General features: G+C 41.7%; 2 protein-coding genes and 1 non-coding gene across 4 annotated transcripts in view; 1 reads left to right on the forward strand and 2 right to left on the reverse strand.

The window, feature by feature from the left end:
• Window positions 1-9,902, reverse strand: part of STRN (striatin) — a 174,041-nt gene extending 164,139 nt beyond the window's left edge. The window contains exon 1 of one of the 2 annotated variants that reach the window (XM_077133979.1): window positions 9,565-9,902. In XM_077133979.1, the coding sequence (XP_076990094.1) occupies window positions 9,565-9,798 (234 nt within the window). In that variant the 5' untranslated portion in view covers window positions 9,799-9,902. The remainder of the gene's footprint in view (window positions 1-9,564) is intronic. The other variant, XM_077133980.1, reaches the window with a different exon arrangement.
• A 3,326-nt stretch (window positions 9,903-13,228) lies between these two features.
• HEATR5B (HEAT repeat containing 5B) overlaps window positions 13,229-27,484 on the reverse strand; it is a 208,395-nt gene continuing 194,139 nt past the window's right edge. Inside the window, exon 37 of the transcript XR_013164177.1 lies at window positions 13,229-13,367. The gene's annotated coding sequence lies outside the window, so the exon portion shown is untranslated. The remainder of the gene's footprint in view (window positions 13,368-27,484) is intronic.
• Window positions 20,357-20,427, forward strand: TRNAS-GCU (transfer RNA serine (anticodon GCU)). Its single transcript has one exon. It is a non-coding gene; the product is annotated as a tRNA-Ser (tRNA).

Genomic DNA, 27,484 nt, shown 5'->3' on the forward strand with positions numbered 1-27,484 from the left:
GATTATATAGTCTTTATCCTGTGCCCTTGTGATTGTAAAAATCTTGTGACTAACCTTCACTTGTACCCATTTATCCAGTTTTTCCACTTCAAAGTCTTGTGATCACTAAAGACAGCCCTTAATGTTTATTAATGAAGTCTTGGGTGAACCCAGAACTAAATCACCCCAATCCAAAATTACTCTGACAACAGAAGCTGGATCTATCCAAAATGGGCCTGCCTGACAAGCACAGCAGCTTAGACTTTAACCTATAAGTGACCTATGCTTCATTATAATACAAAAAATCACATCCAGCATCATATTAAGGCCGTCATTTTCTTACATATGTTCTATGACTAAGCATGTAATCAATCTGTACATGCTCAATAATTAGATCACCTCTAATTATATCATCTGTAGCCAATGTGTTCATTATTCTAAAATCTGCTCATCTTTTGATACTATAAAACTATCATTATTACTACAGTTCGGAGAGCAGATTTTTGGGCTGACAGGCTGTCTGATCTGCTTCATGCCTAGCAATAAACTCTTTCTCTATTTGAGACATCAGTGTCTCAGGAACTGGTCACTGAACACTTCGGGCAAAGAATCTACCACATTGTTCCTGTATCAGTAAAACATTTTGGCTTCTGTTATTCAGAACCAGAGACTAAACTTAACATAGTGACATTCCTATAATGTTTTTTAATATCATGTAATTTCCTATAACAAAAGTATATTGAGGGCGGGCTACAGTGGCTCAGCAGGCAGAGTACTCGCCTGCCAGGCCCGAGACCCAGGTTTGATTCCTGGTGCCTGCCCATACTAAAAAAAAAAAAGTATATTGAGATAAAAGTACTGGATTGTGGTTCTTTTCTTTTTTCTGTTTGTTTGTTTTTTTTAAGGAGCATTTGGTTTATTTCGTTTACTTTGAACTTTTGTACTGTATTCCTATGGATATTCTATGCAAATATTTGGGTCACTTAGCTCACTCAGAGAATTACCTCAATGAACTTAGGGTTATATAATGATCATACATACATGGGAACCATCTCACAGGATTGTTACAAAGATTGAATAAATAAGTCAATACAGGTGAAGCATTTAGAACACTGCCTGGCATATAGTAAGTCCTCAATAGCACTCAATAGCACTTTGGGTATTATAATATTATAATTACTCTATGGGTCAATTACCTTTGCTTTTCTCCATGGTAATCTATAATTGATCAATAAAAACTGAACAACAGCAATAAAAAAGAAGCTATAGTGATACACTGTCAAACACTTTCGAGGAACACAAGTCGTTAGATTTTCCTGAGCCCCTCACTATATAATTAGCTCAATAAATTGTTCTACTTGAAGAACTTAGTAAGTCACCAGCAAAATTTACTTTAAATTATGACAGCTACTCAAGGCATACTTAATCATCTAAATATTATAATTCATGTGCTCCTTCTGGTCACAAACAGCTACACAGAGTAAGAGATCAATAAAGGGAAAAGTAGTATGGAAAACAATGCGCTGGCCTAGGTATTAGGACTCCGGAGTTCAAAACTAAATTCTACTCACAGAATGACCTAAAACCAGCCATTTCATCTCTCTAGTCCTAACTGACAAACAAGGAAAGCAGCTACTTCAGTTCTAAGATCCCTCTGGAGGTTAAGTATTCTTAGTCTAATCAAAGGAACAGGAAATGAGATACAGGGGTGGGAAGTAGAGAGGAGAGCGTGTGCATGTGTGTGTGGGTCCCTGTGACCCCAGAATTCTACACATGTAAAACAAAGAATACAGGTTAGCGTGTTTCTCCCTCCTATCTGCCTTTGCTCACCTTCAACTATCTCCTTCCCCTTCTGTCTCTTTTGCAGGTTTTTTTCCTGAACTCCAAAATTTCCTTTATCACTATCTCCAGTCCTCAATGTTTATAAGGTATTATCACCTCTACTGCAACTGGGACTTTTAAATATCTTTCAAAAATTGTATCACATAGGGAATTTGTTTAAATACTACTTAACTTATCAAGAATTTGAGGAAAAAGTTGCAGGTCATCCACCACTACTGGAATTCCAAGAAATGTAGAATTAGAAATAAAATTTAGGGATAAGTAAGATACATCTCTTGATAGAATTGTTATTTGAAGGATTTCTCCCCAGATAATTACTGGGGCCATTCTAATGAGTCAATTTTTGAAAGTAAGATAGAGAATTCACTTTCCAATTCCCAGTAATGGTGTGCTGGAGCAACTCTCCTACCAAAAACAGCTGAAGGAAAATGAGAACCCAGTGATGTAAGGGGATAAGAAAGTCACTTTTGCCCTTAGGGTATCGGGCCAATCAAAACAAATTTGAACTTTAGTTCAGATACTCTTGCAGGACCCAGGAGGCAAAATCAAAGACCAGAACCCATGCAAGCAGTCTGACAGGTGATATCACACATTTAACCCCTAAAGGACTCTCAAGGAAAAGATGAAGCAGAAAAACACTAGCTCTCAAATGTATTCACTACCAAAATTCACATTAACTGGGTGGTCCAAAAAAACCTCAAGTAATGAATATGGTTTAAAGTAGTTCTGAACTAGCAATGCCTCCAAATGCCTACAGACGCAAATGCAAAACCTTTTTGGAGACGATATCTTCACTTCAGACTTCAAATTATTCTTACAAATACTTTTTAAAGGACAATGAACAGCATACAAAGATAACCAAACATACAAAGAAACAAGTCATGATGAGCAAGAACTAGCAGAGACCACAGAAACAGACCTGGAAGATCTTAAGATATTGGATGAACAGAGACATTACCTATGAAATAACTATATTTACTAGGTTTGAAGAATAAAAGATGACACTAAAGATATCCGCAGGGAACAGGCAACCATTCACTCCTATAAAATGTCTCCTGGTTAGGGATACCCAAATTAATAGGGCAAGTCCTTGATCTTGAAGCTTACTCTTGTGAAGCTTATGTACAAAGCAGAGAAGCTTAGCCTACCCATAGGTATGCCTAAAGAGTTACTTCTGGAGGACCTCTTTTGTTGCTGAGATGTGGCCTCACTCTCTATGCCCAAACTCCGTAAGTGAAATCATTGCCCTCCTTCGAGGGACATGACATTCAGGGGTGAAAGACTTCCTGGTAGCATGGGAGATGATTCCCAGGGATGAGTCTGGCCCTGGCACCTTGGAATCAACAATTCCATCCTGACCAAAAGGGAGAAAAAAAGTGTAACTAATAAGGTATCAGTGGCTGAGAGACTTCAAATAGAGTCGAGAGGCTACTCTGGAGGTCACTCTTACGCAAGCTTCAGTTAGACACTGCTATCCATCATAACTTGCGAAACCCCAACCAAAACCATTCCAGCCAATCCTAAAGAACATCCAGGGCAAGATACAAGATTCTACAAAGATTCCCTGCACCAGGGTAACTTTGCAGAAATCTATAACCTTCAGATGGGCCCCTGGAGCAGGGAAGTCCTGAAACCCAGAGGGGCCAGCCTCTCCAGAACATCAGCTAGTTCCATCTCCCCACCCCATATTACTGACAGCCTTACAACATGAAAAAGGTAGAATGGGCATAGCACAAATACCCCTAAAGAGTGGGACAGAAAGAGCAAAGGTGATGGGAGTTATACAGAGAAGGTACAGTTTAACAAACGAGTATGACTGCTGAATCATTATACTGATATTTCTCTTAGTCTCTAGCATCTTACAACAGCTAGAAGTAAAAACCTAAATTGTGGAATTGTGACCCATACCAAACTCTGAAATCTGTAATACAACTAATTGTGCTACGCTTTGAAATTTATTGCTTTTTTGTATATATGTTATTTTTCATAAAAAAGAAAAAGTCAACTGTGATGATAAAAAAAAATATTTATTCCTTCTACCCTCTTATATTATGGAGCAGCTAGAAGGAAAACTCTGAGATGATGGTATGGTAGCCCATGACAAACTCTGGAATCCGTCCTGTAAGTACTTGTTGAAGAGTGCTTTGAAAACTACTGTTTTTTCTTTCTTTGCTTTTTATATATGTCAGATTATACAACTTTTAAAAATGGGCTATCATCAATTGTTACAAGTGTTCCACACTAATGCATGGTGTCGGTGTTGGTGTGGGATATGGAATTCCTCTGTTTTATGTGTTATTGTACTGTAAAACCACAATTTCCCTAATAAAGAAAAAAAATGTCGCCCGGTGTCACGGTCAGGCCCAGAGTATTAGACTGTGTGGTCCAAGGATAGCACATACATGCTCCAGCCTTTGAAGAGTTTCATGATTGAGGATTATGCTTTTCTCTGGGGATAAGGACATAAGGACAGTACAAATTTAATTTCAAGCACTTTGTTACTATTTATTCAGCATTTACTTTGTGTGAATAAAGCATCTGCTAGGTTCTTTAAAATATCATATTCAATTTTCACAAGGTAGTTTATTATCCTCATTTTACACATAAAGAAACTAAGATTGAGAGGTCAGAATTATGGCAAATATGTAAAACTTACAATAGTAGGTTTCACGGCAGGGATTTAAACCCAGGTCTATGTCCAGGTTGCCTTCCACTGTAATTGTAAATAATTATATTAATAACAAAAACTAAACTGCCCGTTTAAGTGTTTACTTTGCCCATTTAAATACTCAGTAAAATCTTCTTGACAATCCTATGAAACTGCTGAGCCAAAATAATTGTCTTATCCCTGACTCCCTTTTTTCTTAAACCTCACATTCTATTATCCTTCAGCACATTTACTGGTTCCATCTTCAAAAATGAATTCGAAATTTATTATACTTCGAATATGTACCAAAACATAAATCCACTAATCCCATCATTACCACCTTACTCCAAGCCCCCACTAACTCTGCCCTGGATTATGAAAATAGCCTCCTAACCGGTCTCCCTGCTTCTTCTACCCTTGTCTCCCCTTCAAGTCTATTCTGAATCCTTTAAATGGTTCCTTTTAAAAATGGTGTCACTTCTTTGTTCAAAATATTCCACTGGATGGCCACCTTGCTGATACCAATACCCAGTAACTCTCTGACATTATTTCCTCTACTCTCTTTCTTTACTCAAGCCCCATTTGCTCATTACTCCTCAAACCTTGGAAGCATGTTCCCTTTCCCCTACTGTTTCTCCACCTCAATGCTCTTTCCTCAGCTATTACATTTTCATATCTCTGCTCAATGTTACTCTATGAGTGAAGTCTTTCTTCCCCACTCCACCCTCTCAAGCACTCCATATCCTCCTTACCCTTATAGATGGCACTTATTACATTCTATCATCTTATGTATTTATTTATTTCTGCTTTTTCCCACAGTTCAAGCTTGTTATCTTCAATGCCTGGAATGGGGGGGCCTGGCATGAGGTTGGACCTGACATGAGGTAGGTGCTTGAAAACTATTTGTTGAATGAAAATATGAATCAAAAGCATCAAAACCAAGAATCATAAGCATACCAGTATACAGCCTCCATACCACATGTCTTATGCTACTCAATTACATCACTTTTTCACACAAATGTAGCATTTCCAGGTAAATATCAAAGCACCTCCCTCACACACACACCTCAAAATCTAGAGCCAATAATTTTTTTAATGCTGCTTTTCCATAAGTCAATAATTTTCAAATACCAATTCACTGCTATGTAAAGTTCTCTTCTCCTTCTATTCTTCCCAATCATTGCTAGTTCTTCTCTTATACACTCTTCTAAGAAAATTAAACCCCAAAATGATAAACATGGATTCTTCTACATTTTGGGGTTTATGTTCTATCACTTCAACTAGGTGGTATGTTTCTTTGAGCTCATCTAGCACAAAGCCTCACATACAGGAAATTCTCTCAAATGTTATAATTAGTCTTCTACCACCAATTTATTCCCCAAATCTAAAGCTCAGTAATACTCTTGATCATTCTTCCTTTCCCATGTATTACCTATTCTCATCTGGTGGGGGTGAGTGACAGGGGTCAGAGGCATAAGCAAAAGCGAGTCTATTTTAAGATGGGCAAGGGGGAAATAATGACAAAGAAGTTTTTGGCACAATGTGGCCAGTCCCTTACTACCAAGATCTAAAGGAGGCAGGAAGCGATGACAGCAGGCTTGGATTGCCTTTCACAATTCTGCTCTAGCAACTTGAAAGAGCAGGACTGACAGGTTCCTGAAGGGACAAATTAGACTTAATCTTAAAGGTATTTTTGTGGACTTTGGTGCTAATGACCTGAGAAGAGGTTTAAAAACTAAAAGGAGGACACCAACTGATCCATATTTTATCACAATTTCATTAACTCTTTTACTTCCTATTGTCTTACTAGGAAAATTCCAATGGCAAAAGAAAAATGAAATGTTCAAATTTAAGGATGTTGATATAAAGAAATTTTTTAAAAATATATTTTCAATTACACTACAAAGGGGGACTAAGGCCACAGATCCCTGCAAACCACACCCCCCCAAATACATATATATATATATAATACTTATTCTGTTTGAAATATGTATCATTTTAAGTTTCTCTGAAGAAGCATAATCGAATTTGATATTTAAGTGGACTTCTGTTCTCTAAGCACAAACCGAAAAATACTTTAAAACCAAATCCCTTAAGATGATGAGTTAGCACCAGGAGAAAACCTACCTGAAGTTTAACATTTGGCATAAAAAAACTCGGGAAGATATGTGTGTGTACATGTGTGTGTGTAAATAATTAAAGACTGAATATAGTTATAGGTAAAATGAAAAGTTTAAACACGGGGTGGAGGATAGGACAAGGGGCAGAGTGGATAGTGGATTGGAAGTTCCTAAACGTCTACAACTAGAAGGGTAAGCACTACTTTCTTGTTTGCTTTTGCTTAAATTAGTCTGAGTTATTTTACAGTCCCTAAACTGGAAAGAAACTAAAGTTTAAAAAGCTACATACAAAAATTATATTCTAAAATTGCACAATGTTAAGTTTAATCTTGTCTTTAACACATCCTTATAGATTAAAATCCACAAGCTCACTTACAGACTATATTAATTATAAAGATGGCATAGGCATTCAAATCTGCTGATTACCACACAGACACTGTCCCTATCCGAGTTATTATGTCCCTATCCGAATTATTACTGAAAAAAATTACAAAACTAGATACAAAAGCAATATAACACTAGGGATGAAAAATTTGCCAAAAAATATAAAGAGAGAGCTGAAGACCTAAGAGTCACCCCCAAGAGAGCCTCTTTTGTTGATCAGATGTGGCCTCTCTCTCCAGCCAACACAACAAGCAGTCTCACCACCTTCCCCCTCTCTACGTGGGACATGACTCCCAGGGGTGTGGACCTTCCCGGCAACGTGGGACAGAGATCTTGCAATGAATGGAGACTCAGCATCAAGGGATTGAGAAAAACCCTAGAATGAGCTGAGACTTAGCATCAAGGGATGGAGAAAACCTTCTCCACTAAAAGTGAGAAGAGGGAAATGAGACAAAGTGTCAATGGCTGAGAGATTCCAAACAGAGAGGTTATCCTGGAGGTTATTCCTATGCATCAAAGAGATATCATCTTGTTATTCAAGATGTAATGGAGAGGCTGGAGGGAACTGCCTGAAAATGTAGAGCTGTGTTCCAGTAGCCATGTTCCTTGAGGATGATTGTATAATGATATAGCTTTCTCAATGTGACTGTGTGATTGTGAAAACCTTGTGTCTGATGCTCCTTTTATCTACCTTGTCAACAAAGGAGTAGAACATATGGAATAAAAATAAATAACAGGGGGAACAAATGCTAAAATAAATTTAGTTTGAAATGCTAGTGATCAATGGAAGCGAGAGGTAAGGGGTATGGTAGGTATAATCTTTTTTTTTTTCTTTCCTGTGTTCATTTTATTTCTTTTTCTGAATTAATGCAAATGTTCTAAGAAATGATGAATATGCAACTAAGTGATGATATTGTGAATTACTGATTATGTATGTTGGTTTATTTTGTTTCTTTAGTTTTTTTAATCAATAAATAAATTTAAAAAAAGAGAGAGAGAGAGAGCTGAAGAAACCATAGAATCAGAAGGCACTGTAGAAACCATGGCACTCCCTCACTTCATTTACCAGCTCATGTCATAGCCTTGGAGAGGCCTGTCCTGACCACACCATCTAAAATAGCTGCCTCCATCCACTCTATTCCTGTACGCTGATTTATTTTTTTCTTAACAGTTGCCACTAATGGTCATTATATGTTTTCATTTGCTGACTGCTTGGCTCTGAATTAAAATATAAACTCCAAAAGGACAAAAGCTTTGTGTTTCATTAATCCCAGGACCTACAGGCATATAGCTGACACTCAAAAAAACAAGTGCTATAAAAACAAAAGATGAAAATGAAGCCCAGAGAGGCTAAAGGATTTCCTCAAGGTCACAGAGCCAGCAGCAAGAACAGCCCAAACTATGACTCTATCTCCGGACTCTTCCAGAGCCACTTCCGCTATACCAAAGCAGCCTGTTCCAGCACATGACTCTATTCAACAGATTTCTCCTTTTCTTTTTATTTTTTTAAGTGCCTAAGAAAACACATGGTACCAAAAAAATGTGACACATCAGGTGGCACTTTAACTTCCAGTGTTTCATCAACCAAAACTTGTGGCTCGTAAGTATACACAAGATAAGCCTATAAAACAGAATGGCACAGATCCATAGTTCCTTAGGCCTCTTGTGAAATATGTGTGTGTCCTGGAAATTTTAACATCAGCCAGTGAAAACGTACTTACCAATTCAGAATGGCCTGTAAAGTATCAGCCTCACTTGCAATCTTCTAAGAGCCCGTAATAGCACCTCCCTGGCTACACTTTATCTTGCAGACCATGCACACTGAAGGACAATGCAACTAACTTTTAAAATCCTTTAGTTCCTTCTAAAGCACCAATCAAGCTCACAAAACATTGGAGATAAAATTAATCCTCAGGAAGTTTTAGATTTTGAGAAGAGGAGCCATCATCTGGCTGTGATCATAACTCCTTCAATTCAAAATCCATGAATCTGAAAATACCTAAAAGACGCGAGGGGAAGTAGGTGTGGAAGGTACATTTACATATGTAAAAAGGAAGCTGATATTTCTAATAACACTTTCACCCAACGTCAGCTTCTCCCCTCAAGTCAAGGCCTCACTGACAACTTATGTTGTCTTCTCTGACCGCCTTTCTTCCAGACGGGCGGCAACCCCAGCACCTCCTGCTGGGGATGTCCTTACACCTAGGACGGGACACACTGGGGCAGAGGATGATGTGCTCGGCGTCTCTCAAAACTATGGTCAGCCCCAGTAGCAAACTAAAAGGGACGACCTAAAAGGTGGGATGGGAGGAAAGGTGCAACGAGACACAGTTAAGAGTGAGAAGGAGCGCGGAGAGTCAACAACGCTTCGGGGGCGGGAGTGGGAACCGGGGTGAAGAAAGTGGGGTCAACGAAAGGCAAAGGGGAGGGGAGGAAAAAAGACCAGGTTCCGGGTGGGACCGCCGGGAGTAAAGGGGGAGGGGACAAGCGAGGGGTTCTTTTTTTGGGGGGGGGAGGGGGAAGAAGGGTCCGGGGCGGGGCGGGAGAGAGCGAAGAGGCGGGATGAGAGGACCAGGCCGGGAGGGTCTTTACCTGCAGCTCCGCCCGCTCCACTTCCCACTGGGCTCTCTCCACCTCGAAGCGGGCCCACTCGTGCTGCAGGAAGTGCAGGATGCCCGGGAGGCTGTACTGGGCTCGGGCCGCCCCCGCCGCGGCCGCCCCGTCGCCGGCCGCCGCAGCCTCCGACAGAGGCCCGAGCCCCTTGGCACCGCCGGCGCCGGGGTGGTTGTTGCCGAAGAAGACGCCGGGACCCGCCTGCTCGTCCATGGCGGCCGCAGAAGCCCGGGGAGCTGCCCCGGCGCCCAGCAGCGGAGGCAACGGCGGCGGCCAGCAGCGCCTCCTCCTCCCTCCGCCGCTCCCCGCCCACACCCCAGTCAGCAGGGAGCAGCCGCTTGGGCGCGGGGGCCGGTCGAGCCCGTGACGGGCCGGGAAATGGGTCAACTGAGGCGCGCGAGCCGCGCGCGGCTTGCTGGGAAATGTAGTCGCGGGGCGGGGCGCGGCCGGGTGGCCTGTCAGGCGGCGGCCCCGCCCCTGATCCGCCCCGCCCCGCCCCTGGCCCCGCCCCGCGCCTCGGGAGCCGGCTTCCTCTCCGGTTGGCCCGCGCGGGCGGGGGGCGCGCCAGTCTCGTTCACACGCGGAAGTTCTGGGGCGGCGCTGCCTGCGGTGCTCGCAGAGGCGCGCACACACGGAAGTTATCACACCAAAAACCATCCTCGGCTACAAAGCTGTTAGGGCTTCCTGGTGGTTTTTAGGAGATGAACTCAAAGCTAACCACTCTGCCCGGCGCCTGTGCCGGCTCCTGTCCTCAGTCTTCTCTCCGCCCCAACTTGGACGTCTCTCCGACCCTAGACCCTCCTCTCGCCAGTCCGCTTGTTGCTGCCGCTCCTGCCTTTCTTTTTCACGCACGGGCTCACACCTGTTGCCTTTTTCACTTAAGAGGAACCCTCTCCAAGCTCCTCGCGGCACTTCTTTGCTTCTTTCTTCCAAGTGCTCTTTTGTTGGACCCTCATTTGAAACCTGACCCGCTTAAGTCCCTTCCTCTTTGCAGCAAATCCTGTAAAAGTTCCAGATATCCAAGTCTCTCGTTTATTTCGGTCTCCTTCTTCTCGCCCTTATTCACAAAAAGTTTTACTCGATTCAGTTCAACGGATAATTGATTGCCAAGTCTTATACCGCCCAGGGGATATCAAGATAAATATTCCTGTCGTCAAAGGGAGCTCAGCATATGTATAATCAGCTCTGTGCGTGAAAGCTAGACTTCTGAAAGAACAGATGTCCAACTTTCTGCTCCCTAGCGCTGCTGTAGGTTCCCGAACACCTCTCCCGTTGATTTTGATAGGGATCAAAAGCGGTGGGTTCACTGCTGGGGAAACTCAAAAAACCAATTCCAGAGACACCAAGGTTTCAAAGAGAGGAAAGATTTATTGCTAGACACGAAGCAGGAGATCAGATGGCCTATCACCCTAAAAAAATTATCTCCCCAAGTCTGAATTCGAGTTTTTCATGGGTTCAAATAAGAGGAGATGGAATTGTTACCGTTTCACCTCCATTGAATACTTGTTACTATTTCAATAACAAGTATAAGCAGGAACCATTTACAAATGTTAAGGAGTGGAGCTATGCTAGAACTAAGATAGAACAATTCAATGGTTAGTTCTGAGCGACTCAAGTTCCCTCATTAACATTAGGGGTTTGCCTTTGTGATTATAAGATTTTCAAGTTAGGAAAAAAAAAAAAAACGGATAAAGTGGGTACAAGTGAGGGTCAGTGACCAGATTTTACAATCACAAGTTCACAAAATAAAAACTATATAATTATGCAATCATTATCAAAGATCAAGACAGGGCCGGCCACGGTGGCTCAGCAGGCAGAGTTCTCACCTGCCATGACGGAGACCCGGGTTTGATTCCTGGTGCCTGCCCATGCGGGGGCGGGGCGGGGCGGGGGAGGGGGGGTATCAAGACAACTGGATGACAGTTCAACAATTTCAGGTATTTCCTTCTGGCTATTCCAATACACTAGAAGGTAAAAAAGAAAGGCCTACATAATCATTCAGTAGTCCTAGGCATTTGTTAAATCCTAACTTCTCTTAAAACTCATCCCTTCCTTATGATCATTTCCAGTCTTGAGGGATATCTGGATGCAACCCCTCTGACTTCTTCCCGATGGAGAGGGACACCACTAACCCTAGCAGTTGGAGGGATGGAACTTGATTGTAGATGTACATATTCTTTAACTTCAGGTTTTGACAGGACTAGTAAAGATTTTCCAGTATTTCTGTTATAGCAGGGCTGGAATAATAGAGACATGTTTTAAAGATAAGTATACTTGCAAATAGTAGTAGTAATAAGTCCTGCTTATAATACTGAATGAAACAAAGATCCTATTCTTGTTAGGAAGCCAGCCAAATTAATCAAATATGCCAAAGGAGAGGGGGCCAGTGTCTATTGCATTACTATGATTTTTCATGTGTTCTAACACGTAAGTTACATTATCAGGTTCATCAGGTACATAGGTACAACGTTCACTGTTTATTATAGTGCATGTGCCTCCCTGTGAAGCTGTCAAGACATCCAGAACATTCGATTTTGTAGTACTGCTTTACACAGTAGAGTCACCTCAGTATTTCAGAGCTATACTGTTGAGGCTGTCATTTAAAGCTCGTTGTGTAAAAGTGTTCAGTGCTTCTACCCTAAGTACAACATCTTCTGTGCTGAATGAAGGCAGAAATATAATGGCTAGGTGATCATACCAATGAAATACTGATAGGGCCCATCAAGCTTTTCCCAACAGTAGATTTTCTTCTGATGGTAAAGTCTTATGACTTGAGCCCAGTGTGGTCCTAAAGTGCATCCGCCTGTCCAGCCTGGGGGCAACCAGAGCCACAAGTGCTGCTGTGTCACCGCTCAGTGCAGTTCAGAGCTACCCAGCAAACATCAGGTCTGTTAACACAACCTGTCCCAAACTAGTCACTTCCCTGTAATATCCTGGTTTGGAGACATCGCTCTGGGGCAGCCGTCCAATTTTCCTAGTATTGAAGTGATTACATTACTGGGAGTGGTTCCATTGTTCCCAGTGGAGAGGGGCTCTCTGGCTTAATCTGCCATACCCAGGTGTTAGCCACACCACGCCCTCCCAGAGCTGGAACACCCCCCTTTTTCTCTAATAGTTGTACGCTTCACCTATCTAAATGTTTTGCATTTGAATGCCTCTCTCCACCATTAATACTATAAGAAAAAGAAATTTGATGTCCTGGGGTTTCTAAATTAATTGGCCATTTCTTTGGATCTGCATTAGCAATGGTTTGGGTATCCAGAATCCCTTTCTGTTCTCAGATCTTTTTGATTAATTTTCTTAGTTCCTTCCAGTGAGCTCCCTGGAGGGATGATACCCACCAGGGAATCCCAGAAACACCAGACGTAGGGACTCGGCTGCATACCAATAATCTGACTGATTCATGGGGAGTATGCCCATTGTAAAATAAACATTAGCGTGTGATAATATGTCAGTTCCTTGGGCTACACCACAGCAGAGATACCAAACAAGGATATGCCACACATGTGTGTTGGGAGTAGTCTAATAATTTTATAATCTATCTGTTTGGCTACAAGTGAAGGTATTCCACTCTTTAAGAAACACACACATTTTTAAAGTATTGTATATACTTAATGGTACTTAGATTAAAAAAAAAATCCTCTAATAAGTAACACTTATCTGCTTTCCTGAAGATGTATTTTAAATCTTCTAGGGGTTCACATTGATATCAGCCTGCCAGAAGTTTGTCAGTTTCCTCTCCTTCATTGGGTTTCTCAACAGTTTGTTTCTCAACAGTTGTCCTGTGAAGGAGTGTAGAAGAGAAAAAAATCGTTAGAGTGTGCTATTTTTACCCTGCTAGGGTGTATCGTGGTTTCCATCCCTCCATTTTGACAAAGGAGTGAGTTGTCAATAAAATATCATACGCATCTTCCTCTTTAGTTCCAACTGGTCTGTTGAGTATTGATGTTTTCTTTTTTTTTTTTTTTAAAGAACTCAGCCCTAGGCTTAGAGTGAAGTAAGGGGACATCTGTAGGAGAAGCGCTGACTTGCAGCACAGTGGTGAACTGCCTCTCATGTGGCCCCGGTGACTGCACACACCTCTTACTCTCTACTTCTTGGCCTTGTCCAGTCCGAGAATGCAGGCCACCTCTTTTAGAAATGGGCTCCCATACACCATTTCACATGGGCCCCAAAGGAGCTGCTGCTGGGCGCTGCTCCTACCTGCTTCAGAACCACCGGGAGCACCTTGTCCCATGAGAGGTGAGTCTCTTGGCAGAGTTTAGCTACCATCTTCTTCAGGGTATGACTCATGCCTGTTTTCCTGGTAAATTGTGGTCTCCAGGATGCATGTAATTTGCAATGTATGCTCAGTACTCCTGAAAGTTCCTGTGAAATTTTTTATGTAAAAGCCCCCCACCCCCATTATCACTTTGTATTGAAAATGGGAGTCCAGGCCGTGGAGTGTTTCCTCCAAGGAGGGCCTTAGTTACTTCTGAGGCTCCCTCTGTCCTGCATGCAAAGGCATCTACACATTCTGTAAATGTATCTACAAAAAAAAAGAAGATAGTATGATTTCCACATGCTTTTGGCATAGTAGTCAAGTCTATTTGCACGTCCTCACCTGGCATGGTGCCTCTGGCTTGCACTTCTTTTATACGGGGCAGAGGCCCAGGTTTTGGATTGTTTTTAGTGCAAGTTAAACAGTTTTGTGTTATTTTCTGATAATTTTTCAGCCTCTGATACATGGACTCCTTCCTGGTTTGAAGCTGTTATGTAGCCCAGAAAAAGACCATGTTCTTTTAATCCATTCCTGTGGGTGCAGAACTCTTGTAGGTGGGACTTTTGCTTAAGTTATTTCAATTGAGATGTGACCCAGCCCATTCAAGATGATCCTTAATGCTTTTACTGGCATCTGCTATCAGAGGATAAAAAACAGAAAAATCCCAGACAGCTCAGAGAAGTAGAGAGATAAAATTAAGAACAGCTCATAGGAAAAAGCTCCGGAGAAGCTCAGAGAGGGCCCAGAAAAGCTCAGAGAGGAAGCCATTGGAACTAGGAGCTGAAAGCAATGAAAACCAGCAGCAAAAGACCAGCAGACAGTGGCCATGTGCCTTCCCATGTGACAGAGGTGTCCCAGACACCAGCAACCTGTCTTTAGAATCCAGGTATCATTATGTTAATACCTTAATTGGGACATTTTCATGGCCTAAGAATTGTAAATTGTAAGTTAATAAATCCCCATTGTAAAAAAGCCAACCCATTTCTGATATATTACATTCTAGGAACTTTAGCAAACTGCAACAGCATCTCTTCCATAATAAGTGCTTTAATGTAAATAAGTAAGAACTCCTTCCATTAATTGCTCAGGAATAAAAAGTATTCCATCTTTACTGTAAATCCATCCTTCCTCCATTCTACTGTATGGAATGTTTGACTGAGAATTAATATCTGTTTCTTTTAAGTCAAAGCCCCACTCTTTTGCTCTCAACAAATTGTGGGCTGAACACTGAGGAGAAAAGTTTTTTAGTCTTATATCTGGTGTCAGAGAAAGTACCAATATGAGTGGGGAGGTTTTAGTTTGGTTGCTGCTCTTGCTTCTAGGTCTGCTATTTGATTGCCTTTTATAGAGTCTGCTCCTCCTTTCTGATGACTGTAGCAGTGTATTATGGCAACCTCTTTAGGCAGCATCACTGCTTCTGATAATGCTGAGATTATGTCTGCAGGTTTAGTTTTTTTTCAGCAGTTGTTGAGTCCTATTCCTTTACAGATGGCTCCATGAGCATGAACTATATTAAAAGTGCACTGAGAGTCTGTATGTTAATTCACTGTCCCTTTCCCAGATGTAAAGCTCTGGTGATGCAGAAAGTTCTGCCCACTGTGCAGATGTACCCAGGCATAGGGCCCTACCCTCTAGTACTATTTGTCATGGTACCACTGCATAACTGGCTTTTTGAAGTCCTTATCTCCACGAAACTACTTTTATCAGTATACCTTTCAGTGTCAGGATGTTCTAAAAGTTGGTCAACTAAGTCTGGATGGTTGGAATAGACCTTTATCAATTATTTGTATACCTTCGTGCACAGGATCCCCTTCCCCACTTGGAAGTAAAGTAGCCGGGTTTAAGCTAGAAGAAGCTTTTAGAGTGATGTTAGGATTACGTAGTAGAATAGTTTGATATTTACTTAACCATCCAGCGGTGAGCCAGTATCTGCCTTTCTGTCCTCACAGTGGCAGTACACAGTGTGGTGTCGGCACAGTGGTGTGTGGTCCAAAAGCAAAATCTTCGGCTTCTTTGAGAATGTCACAGGTGGCTGCCACAGCCCTTAGTTGTACTGACCACCCTTGGGTAGTGTTGTCAAGCTGTTTAGAAGAATAGGCCACAGGACATCTGGCATTTCCCAAATTTTGAGTAAGCACTTCTAATCCAAGCCTTTGTCTTTCATTTATGTTTTGATTCCCTAAAACTGCCAGAATACATTATACCAGAAATGCGTTGGCTTTTACAATGGGGATTTATTAAATTTATAATTTATAGTTTTTAGGCCATGAACATGTCTAACTCAAAGCATCAACAGGATGATACCTGGACTCTGAAAACAGGCTGTTGGCATCCAGGACACCTCTGTCACATCACAGGCATCTGCTGGTCCTTTGGTCCTGGGTTTCATTACTTTCAGCTTCTGGTTCCAGGGGTTCCCTCTCTGAGCATGTGTGGGTCCTCTCTTAGCTTCACTAGGGCTTTTCTCTATAAGCTTCTCTTAATTTCATCTTTTAGCTTCACTGGGGCTTCTCTGAGCTATCTGGGCTCTTTCTCTATGTCCTTTATCCTCTTACAAAGGACTCCAGTAAGGGGATTAAGACTGACCTTGCATCCTTGCATAGGGTGCATCACATCTCAATTTAAATAACCTAATCTAAAGGTCCCACCTACAGTGTGTCTGCACCTATAGGAATAGATTAAAAGACTATGGCCAGGGGTGGTGCAATGGTGGCTCAGTGGCAGAATTCCCTCCTGCCATACCAGAGACTCGGGTTTGATTCCTGAAGCTTGCCTATGCCAAAAAAGAGAAAAAAGAATATAGCCAGGTAGTGTGGTGGGTCCACAAGAGGCTGGGGTGGGGTTGCTGTATGATCTTGCAATCCCATGGTTATGGGTTCAGTATATGCTTGGAGGCCCCGAGAGCTGGGACACAAATGGGCATTTGCACACTGGTGTTTATGGCAGCAGTGTTCGAGATTTGTAATGGATGGAGGTGGCCTAAGGGTACACTGGCTACGAAATAGAAGGGGGAGATGTGTATACATACAATGGAATATTGAGCAGCTGCAAGAAGGAATAAAGTTTTGAGGCATGCAACGAAGTGAATGAAACTTGAGGACTATATGTTGAATGAAACGAAAAGACAAATATTATAATGCCTCACTACTAATAACTAACTATAATGTGCAAACTCTGAGAATTGGATTCAAGAGCACAGGTCATCAGGTGAACTCACCTATTGTAAAGATTCTTAGATTGTAAGCTAACAGCAGTCACATCCATTCCAGAGTTGTAACTGTCATTTCTAAATTCTGAGATGCTGAGCTCTTTGTGTGTAACCTAGACAGTCCCTGGAACTTCGAGTATTTGTGTGACACCTGATACTCAGAGCTGGAGTTCTGCAGCCATGAAAGTAAGCATTACAAAAAAGCTGAATAAGTGATCAGACTTCAATTAGAGATATGAATGAAGCTCATCTGGGTAGGACTAAGATAAATTAGACTAAAGGGTAAAGGATGATATTGATTGTATTTTAAAACTTCAACTTCTGTGTGAGAACAAAGGAAGAGATGTTATTTGGTGCAGAATTTATATTTTCTGTAGCACACTATCTAATTTAACTTGTAGGGGTAGCTTTTTTCAAACACCATAATTACAAACAACCTTGGAGAGGGAGTGAGATCTTCTTGGTTTGGACAGGTTGGTGTGATGCCCCAGTATATTCCAGAGTAATCTGGGCAGAAGATTAAAAAGTATTTGCAATGTCCCCTTGAGGTACTGGAGAAAATTTGAAAATATTAAACTTCCTCACCTGGGAAAGACCTGATATTCTCACAAACAGTGGGGGCTGTCAATTTGATGGGCGAGGCCCTCAATATTGGGGCTTGCTCTTATGAAACTTATTGCTACAGAGAAGAAGCAAAGTCTACTTATGATTATGTCTAAGAGTCACTCCCAGAGAAACTCAGATGTGGTCTTTCTCTCTTAGCCAACTCTGCAGAAGAACTCACTGCACTCTCCCCTACATGGGACGTGACTCCCAAGGGTATAAATCTCCCTGGCCAATGTGGGACATGATTTCTGGGGATGAGTCTGGTTCTGGCATTGTGGGAGTGAGAAAGCCTTCTGGATCAAAAGGTGGAAGAGAAATGAAACAAAAGAAAGTTTCAGTGGCTGAGAGATTTCAAATAGAGTTCAGAAGTCATTCTGGAGGTTATTCATATGCAGTATATATTCTTTTTAGTTTGTGGTATATTGGAATATCCAGAGGGAAATACCTGAAACTGTTGCACTGTAACCCAATAGCCTTGGCTCTTGAAGATGATTGAATAATTATAGAGCTTTTAAGGTGTAACTGTGTGATTGTGAAAACTTTGTAATTGACACTTCCTTTATCCAATGTATACATCGATGAATGAGAAAAAAAGACAAAAAATAAATGAACAATGGGGTGATGGGGGATGATGGGATGTTTGGGGTGTTCTCTTTAAATTTTATTTTTATTTTTTTGGAGTAATGAAAATGTTCAAAAATCTATTGTGATGATGAATGCACAGCTATATGATGATGCTCTGAATCAGTGATTATACACTTTGGATGATTATATGGTATGTGAATACACAATATACCTCAATTAAAAAAAAAAGAACATGGCCCTTTCTGGGGTAGATAACAGCTTCAAACCACCACAGTGTATGAAAGGTAAAATGTTTTCTTGGGTCTGGGAGGTCTAGGGTTGGGGCTGTTAAAAGTTCTCTATTTTCTGGAAGGCATCTTTACATTCAGGAGTCCAATGTAGGGGTTCTAGCTCACATCCTGTCAATGCATCATGTAAAGGTTTTGCTATGAGTCCACAATTAGGTGTCCAAATTCTCCAGAGTCCCACCATCCCTAAGAATCCCTGAAGCTGCCTTCTTGTAAGTGGCTCTGCTACTTGGGCTACATCTTCTCTCCAGTCTAGCAATATATTTCTCTGTCCTTTGGATAACTCAAAACCTAAATAGTTCACTGATTTTTTTTTTTTTTTAATTTGGGCTTTTCTCTCTGAGACTTTGTTCCCTTGGTGTGCTAAGAAACTCAGAGTTTGAATCGTGTTCTTGTCTGATGTCTTTCCGGTACGACTTGCTGTTGGAATATCATCTACACACTGTAACAGCACTTCTTCTTGCTAGTGTAATCCCTTTAAATCTCTAGCTAAGGCTTCTCCAAATATTGTAGGAACGTTTTAAAATCCTATGGAAGAACAGTCCAACAACATTGCTGTTTTATGTTACTGATGGGGTCTGCCCAATCAAAATCAAACAGTTATTGAGATCCTGGGTCAAGGGGCATGCAATAAAAGGCAGCTTTCAAATCTACGATGCTGAATCAATAGAAATCTTCAGATAATGAAGTAAGTGTAGTATATGGATTTGGAATACAAGGTGGATGTCTTCTATAATTTGAGTAATAGTCCGGAGATCTTGTACAAACCAGTATTCATTTAGGGTGTGTGGCTTTCGTATAGGCAACACTGGAGTGTTATATGGAGATTGACAAGGTCGTATTAATTGATATTTCAAAAATGTCTCTATTAATGGGCAATTCCTTCTCTGGATTCTAGTTTAAGTGGGTATTATTTAACATGACATGCAGTACCTGGCTTTGGAACTTGAACTTGAACTTGTCTTACTGTTTTGCATGGCCCTGTTTTCCATCAGCCCATGCCTCCAGTTTTATAGCATTCAAGATCTCTCCTGGGATGGGCCTGGTCTGCTTATCTCCTTCAGGGAACAGCAGTGCAGCTTGCAATGCACAGTCTTCTCCTGGATACACTTCTATCAACAAATAAGCTGGAGAAAAGCTTATCTGGGCATTTAGCTTGGTTAACAGGTCTCTTCACAGCAAGGGAGCTGGACATTCTGTACATATAGGAAACTATGCTTTAAACTTTTGGCCCAGTTAGGCAGTCTAGAGGCTGCAAAAATGGTTTTTGCTCTTTTACCAGATACTCCCATTACAGTAACTGATTAATTGGAAATTGCATTAGGTTTTTTATTTAGTACTGAGTAGATGGCTCCTGCATCAACAAGAAAGTCAATTAATTGTCATCGCCCTCCCTCCCCCATTGTTACCTGAGGTTCTTGGTGGGAGATTGAGAGAAGTGGTGTTTCTTCTAATAGAGCCCCTGGGCCCCTTCCTTCCAAGTTGCTGTCTATTGCATCATCTCATTGGGGCACCTGGAATTTGGGGCCTCAGCTTTCCTCAAGGTTTTCCCTAGAGGCAGTTAGGGCAGTCCCTCTTCTAGTGCCGTTCTTTCTTGCAGAATGCTCATTGGTTGGTTCCAAATTCCTCCCGTCCTCGAGAGGGAACCAGGGGTCTTACCTTCTTGCTGTTATCTAGTCCTGGTTGTCCTTGGTTCATTAGAACCTCAGGAAGTTCCATTTACCTCTAAGTATTCACTCTCAAACACTGCTTATTTTTGGATGTACCTCTCTTCTTTACCTTAGTCTCTGTTGTTATAAACTTTAAAAGCAAGTTCAGGGGGGTGCAAGGGTGGTTCAGCGGTAGAATTCTCACCTGCTATGTGGGAGACCTGGGTTCAATTCCCAGTCCATGCACTTTGCAAGAAACAAACAAACAAGCAAAACAAACAAAAATTCAACAAATAGTGTTGCAATAACAGGATACTCACATGGAAAAATAATGAAATGTGACCCTGCCATACAGAAATCAAAAAGAAAAAGCAAGTTCAACCAACTTAGAGATGGGCAATCCTAGTCCTCTATCAATTTTCTGTAGTTTTCTCTTTATATCAGGAAAACTCTGAGTAATGAAAATCATATGTAAATTTCTGGCATTCTCTGGACTTTTTGGATCTATATCTATGTATTGCTGGTAGGTAGTATACATTCTGTCAAGGAAAACTAAAGGATTTTCCTTTGGTCCCTGCCTTACATCATCTATCTTTTCTAAGTTGATAGCCTTCAGGACCCTTTTTCACAGACCCGCAACAATACACTCTTTGTAATACTTTAATTTAGTCTAGTCGCCTGCATCATTTAGATTCCATTCAAGATCCCTAATTGGTACTGCTAAATGTACGCCAGCATATACTGGGTTGCCAGGATTTTCTCCTTGTTTCTTATCTCCTTCCTCCTTTGCTTTTTTTTTTCTATCACCATTCTCCCTTCTTCGATTGTTGTAAGGGCATTTAACAAGGCCTGGACATCAGCCCCATTTGGGTTATAAATTGCAAATATCAAAGCTTTCCATTTCCTGCTGGTCCTCTCTTTAGAGTGTGTATTATTTTTCTAGTATATAAATCTGATGTGGAGAATGGGGTGTGTGCACTACACAGATCCTCGTGATCCTCCTTGTTTGTCTATTGTTTAGACACTTGCTGAAGGGGTAGGAGTTTTGCTGGTGGCTTTGCTGCTGGTTTTTGAGAACAGCTCTGGCCAGATTGAGTACCCTGGTGTGTATGGGAGGGAGGGACCATTTCTATTTCTGACTCTTATACTCCCAATAAAGAAGGAGACTGTGATGTTTGGGTTCATGTGTCAACTTGGCCAGGTGATGGAGCCCAGTTGTCTGGTCAAGCAAGAACTGGCCTAGCCATTACTGTGAGGATATTTCATGGACTTCAATCATCAGTCAGTTGATCATATCTATAGCTGATTGCATCTACAATCAACTAAGGGGAGTGTCTTCTGCAATGAGAAGACATTACAGTTGCCTGTTTAGAGCCTGCCCTATAGAATTTGGACTGCAGTTGCGTGAGACACTTTTATAAAATCTCATACTGTTTACAGATATCTCCTGTTGGTTCAGTGTTTTGGTTTGCCAAAGCTGCCAGAATGTAATATACCAGAAATGGATTGGCTCTTATAAATGGGATTTATTAAGATATGAGTTACAATTCTAAGACTGTGAAAATCTCCAAATTAAAGCATCAACAAAAGGATACCTTCTCAAAGGAAAGGCAGCATACAAGTCACCTTGTCAGCTAGGAAGGCACATGTCTGAAGTCCTTGCTTCAGCTTCATTGCTTCCAGCTTCTGATGCCAGTGGCTTTCTCCCCAAGCACCTGTGGGCCCTCACTTAGCTTCTCCAGGAAAAACTCAGGATTTTATCTCTTAGCCTCCCTTGGCTCACTCCAGGTTCTGGCTGTTCTGTAAATCCTTGTTTAGCCCCCAGGGTATTTCTGTCTGACTCCTCTTGGCCATGAGTGAGGTCTCTTAAAGGAATCTGCTAAATGATTAAGACCTGCCTTGAACAGGTGGGGTCACTTCTCCATGAAAACAATACAGTCAAAAAGGAACAACCTAAACAATAGGCCTGCCCCACCAGATTGGATTAGAATTAAAAGGCATGATTTTTAATCTGAGGAGGATGAGGGGGAAGTAGGACAGCTTCCTCCTTTCCTAATCTATTGGCTTCTTGGTTATAGGGTAGAGGTAGGGCAGATGAAGGAGTTAATAAGGTTCTATTAGATCCTCCAGATTTAAATCAAAGAAGATATTTTTCTTTTCCCTGCTAACCTGTACAGTTAAACTTTTAGTTTTTCATCAACACTGATTGATAAGTGAGACAAATAAAGGATTGAACATACATCATCTCATCCAATTTCTGCTGCTGAGCAACTCTAACTTTAATACAGTGTTCTTTTCTATAGAACCATTTTCAGGCTATTTCTCTCCTGCTTCAAAATCATACAGAGGCCAGACTGTTACAGGAGTAACTACTTTTTGTTTTTTTTTATAGGATCATAACTTAAAATCTTTCCAGTGTTTCACTATACAGCCCAAAGGGCTATATTCAGGAATGCTTTTAGAATTAGAACTATCCATTTTAAAGAATCTTCACAATCAGTACCTGTGCTGGTTTGAAGGGAAGTATGCCCCCTAAGAAAAGCCATGTTTTAATATGGATCCCATTTCTTAAAGGTAGAATAGTCTCTATTCAATGCTGTGTATTTGGGACTGTGATGGGATCATCTCCCTGGTTGATGAGATTTAGTTAAGAATGGTTGTTAAACTGGATTAGGGGATGACATGTCTCCACCCATCTGAGTGGGTCTTGATTAGTTTCTGAAGTCCTATAAAAGAGGAAACATTTTGGAGAATGAGAGACTCAGAGAGAGCAGAGAATGCTGCAGCACCATGAAGCAGAGAGTCCACCAGCCAGCGACCTTTGGAGATGAAGAAGGAAAACGCCTCCCGGGGAGCTTCATGAAACAGGAAGCCAGGAGACAAAGCTAGCCGATGACACCGTATTCGCCATGTGCCCTTCCAGCCAAGAGAGAAGCCCTGACTGTGTTCGCCATGTGCTATCTCACTTGAGAGAGAGAGCCTGAACTTCATCGGCCTTCTTGAACCAAGGTATCTTTCCCTGGATGCCTTTGATTGGACATTTCTTTAGACTTGTTTTAATCGGGACATTTTCTAGGCCTTAGAACTGTAAACTAGCAACTCATTAAATTCCCCTTGTTAAAAGCCATTCCGTTTCTGGTATATTGCATTCCAGTGGCTGAGCAAACTAGAACAGTACCCAATTAGGAATATATGAAAAACACAAATGCAGTTACATACTGTATTAGTAAGGGTTCTCTGAGAAAAAGAACCAACAGGAGATATCTATAAATATGAGATTTTATGAAGGTGTCTGATGCCACTTTGGGGATGTAGAAGTCCAAATTCTGTAGGGCAGGCTGCAAACTGACAGCTGCAATGAAGGTCTTAATGAATCCCACAGGGGAGGTTGGCTGACTGAAGAAAAAAAGAGAGATTTTTTCTTGACTTCTTCTTTAAAAACTTCAGCTGATTAGATTAAACATTCCTATTTATGGAAGAAACTCCCCTTGGCCAACTACAGATCTAATCAGTCATGTATGCAATCAACATGCTGATGATTTAATAAACCTGCTTTCTGGTTTATTAACAAGTCACAGAGTGTCCTTGCAATAACAATTAGGCCAGTGCTTGCTTGACAAGACAACTGGGCACCATCACCTGGCAAAGTTGGTACAACCCAAACCATAACAGTCTATTACTTGTCAACTTGGCAGCTATACATAGCACCTTAAACCATACTTGACCTCTAAATAGAACACAATAACAGATATATTTTTTGCCTAACAATACTCAACTGTACTGCATATAACAGGAAATGTATTATAACTCTCCAGAATAGGATACAAGTTCTCAGATACTTCCTCTCTTAACTCTGATATCCTGTAACTTAAATACAACAACATGAACAATACAAGTTATGTCATATGATAAGGGGATAAGATAGAGAAGAAAATAAAGATATTTTGCTTTATGTACAAATATAAACATACTCATAACAAGACAAGGAGGAAATACCAGCACAGTTCTCATTTATATAACTGGTCACGTGGTCACAGTTCATATTTATCACTACCTTCTTCCACTATCCATTCCATGTTCCCTTTACCCTCAGCAAGCATTTCAGCTGACCATGGTTCTTTGCTTGGTGGGGTGACCCAGACCTTCATTTCTGACATTTCTTGGCCATTCATAGTCCTGCCTTGATTGGGTTGTTGTACTTTTCCATTGATTTTAATAACAGGGCATGGTAGTATTAAGACACCCTACAGGATCGCCTGTATTCCAGGAAAACTCTTCTTTACCTCCATCATGTAGTTGTAGTCCTGTTTCCCCTTGATAGGATTGATTACCCCAGCCAATACAGTAATCTCCTTCCTTGCCTGTTAATTCAGAGGCACGAGCAGCCCAAAGTGGCCAGGTGGCAGTCTTAACGTCCAATTCAATGGAATCATTGTTGTGTCTCTTGGTGGGAGCACTCCTCCTTTTGGAACTAAGACCTGTAGACCGGCAAAGCTCAGGGTTGCAGTGACAGGAAGCAAAAACTTTCCTAATAGACAATTAGGGGTAATAGTGAATTATGCCTCTACCATTTCTATATCTTGATTCCTGGACTCATGAATCCTAGTGTATTAGTTTGCAAGCTGCTGGAATGTCATATACCAGAAATGGAACGGCTTTTGAAAAGGAATTTAATAAGCTGCAAGTTTATAGCTCTACACCTATAAAAATGTCCAAACCAAGGCATCCAGGGAACGATACCTTAATTCAAGAAAAGCTGATGCCATCCATAAGAGCTCTGTCAGCTGGGAAGTCACATGACTGGCATCTGTTAGAGTCTTTGGGCTCCGGGTACCTCTCTTAGCTGGGAAGGCACATGCTTGGTAGCTTTCTGTCCTCATTTCATAAGTCTTCTCTCAGGGTGCCTTCTTTCCACATCTCCAAAGGTCTCTAGCTTGTGAACTCTGTCGGTTTTGAGCTTTCTCCAAAATGTTTCCCCTTTTAAAGACTCTAGTAAACTAATCCAGACGCATCTAGAATGGGTGGAGTCACAACTCTATCTAATCACAAGTTACACCCACACAATTGGCCATGTCACATCTCCATGGAGATAATCTCATCAAACGATTTTGCCCTACAATACTGAATTAGGATGAAAAGAAATGACTGCCCCCAAAAGATTGAATCAGGATTAAAAGATGACTCTTCTGGGGTACACAATACTTCCAAACCGGCAAGCATAGTTATGGGAGAAACATCACCATAGAGTGGATGCTAATTCAAAGCATACACAGCCTCCTGGAGAACACTGCCCTAGCCCTGCAAAGTATTGCCTCCTAGTTGGCATCATAACTGAGTCTTCAAAAGGCCATTCCTCCATCCTATCAACCAGCTACTTCTGGATGATAAGGAACATGGTAAGATCAGAGAATTGCCTGACCATGTGCACATTCCTGCACTGAACTGGCTGTGAAGTGGGTTCCTTGGTCAGAAGTAATGCTGTGTAGAATATCGTGATAGTGAATAAAGCATTCTGTAAGTCCACAGATGGTGGTTTTACAGAAGCATTACAGGCACTGAAGGCAAACCCATATCCAGAGTATGTGTCTATTTCATTAGCACAGAACACTGCCCCTTCCATGATGGAAGTGGTCCAATATAATCAACCTGCCACCGGGTAGCAGGCTGATAACCTCAGGAAATGCTGCCATATCTGGGGTTGAGTGTGGGTCTCTGCTGCTGACAGATTAGGCACTCAGCTGTGTCTGTAGCCAGGTCAGCCTTGGTGAGTAGAAGTCCATGTTGCTGAGCCCATGCATAACCTCCATCCCTACCACCATGACCACTTTGTTCATGAGCCCACTGGGCAATGACAAGAATGGCTGGGGAAAAGACTGACTGGTATCCACAGAACGGGTCATCTTAATCACTCGGTTATTAAAATCTTCCTCTGCCAAAGTCACTCTCTGGTGAGCACTGATATGGGACACAAATGTCTTCATGGTTTTGGCCACACAGAAAGGTCTATCCACATACCTCTTCCCCAAACCTCTTTGTGACCAATTTTCCAATCATGCTTCTTCTTAACTATCCAGCAAAATGATTAGCAGCAGCCCATGAGTCAGCATACAACGCACCTCTGGTCAGTTCTCCTTCCAAGCAAAATTAACATCCAGGTGCACTGCTTGAAGTTCTGCCCACAGGGAGGATTCTCCCTCACCTCTGTCCTTCAGACACATCCCAGAAAGGGAGCTGCAGTGCTGCAGCTGTGCACGGTCAGGTGGTACCTGCATATTGTGCAGAATCACCTGTAAACTAAGCCCGAGTTTTCTCTTCCTCAGTCAACCGATTATAAGGAACTCCCCAACAAGCCATAGTTCTGGGCTGGGAAAGAGATGGTAATGTGGCAGGAGTGGGAACATGGGTATTTGGGCCAATTCATGTAACTTACTTGTGCCTTCAAGAACTGCTTGAGCCCTATCTCGTATATACCATTTCCATTTTATGACAGAGTGCTGCTGTGTGCACCCAACTTTATGGCTTGGTGGGTCAGACAACTCAGGTCTCACGGTAACTTGCTGGCTGGTGGTTAAGCATTCAGTCTCTACTAAAGCCCAGTACAAGGCCAAAAGCTGTTTCTCAAAAGGACAGTAGTTATCTGCAGCACATGGTAAGGCTTTGCTCCAAAATCCTGATGGTCTGCATTGTGATTCTCCTATTGGGACCTGCCAAAGGCACCAGACAGAATCCCTATTTGCCACTGACACTTCCATCACCATTGGATCTGCTGGATCATATGGTCCAAGTGGCAGAGCAGCTTGCATAGCAGCTTGGACATGTTGCAGAGCCTCTTGTTCCGGTCCCCATTCAAAATTAGCTGTTTTTCAAAAAATGTTTATTTGTTACAAAATTTATATTTTGACTAGTGCGTTTCCTAATATAACTTATGTAGATAGTTTGATTGAATGCCATAAGTACTTGGAATCTCAGGTAGGACATGAGATTTTGTTGGTTTGCCCAGAGTGATGCCCCGATGAATCCCAGAGTGATTCGATCAGTGAGTGGGAAAGTATTTGCAAAGCCCCCTTCGGGGAATGGTGAGAACGGGGAGAAATTAAACTTCCCCAAGTTGAATTCTTGATCTTCTCACAAGCAGTGTGGACAACCAAAGCTATAGGCTGAGCCCCCAGTCTTGGGGTTTGTTCATTTGAAACTTAACCCCACAAAGGATAGGTCAAGTCTACTTAAAATTTAGGCCTAAGAGTCACCCCCAAGAGAACCTCTTTTGTTGCTCAGATGTGGCCTCTCTCTCCAGCCAACACAA

Source organism: Tamandua tetradactyla, chromosome 17 (assembly GCF_023851605.1).
Source record: "Tamandua tetradactyla isolate mTamTet1 chromosome 17, mTamTet1.pri, whole genome shotgun sequence".
Classification (NCBI taxonomy): Eukaryota; Metazoa; Chordata; class Mammalia; order Pilosa; family Myrmecophagidae; genus Tamandua; species Tamandua tetradactyla.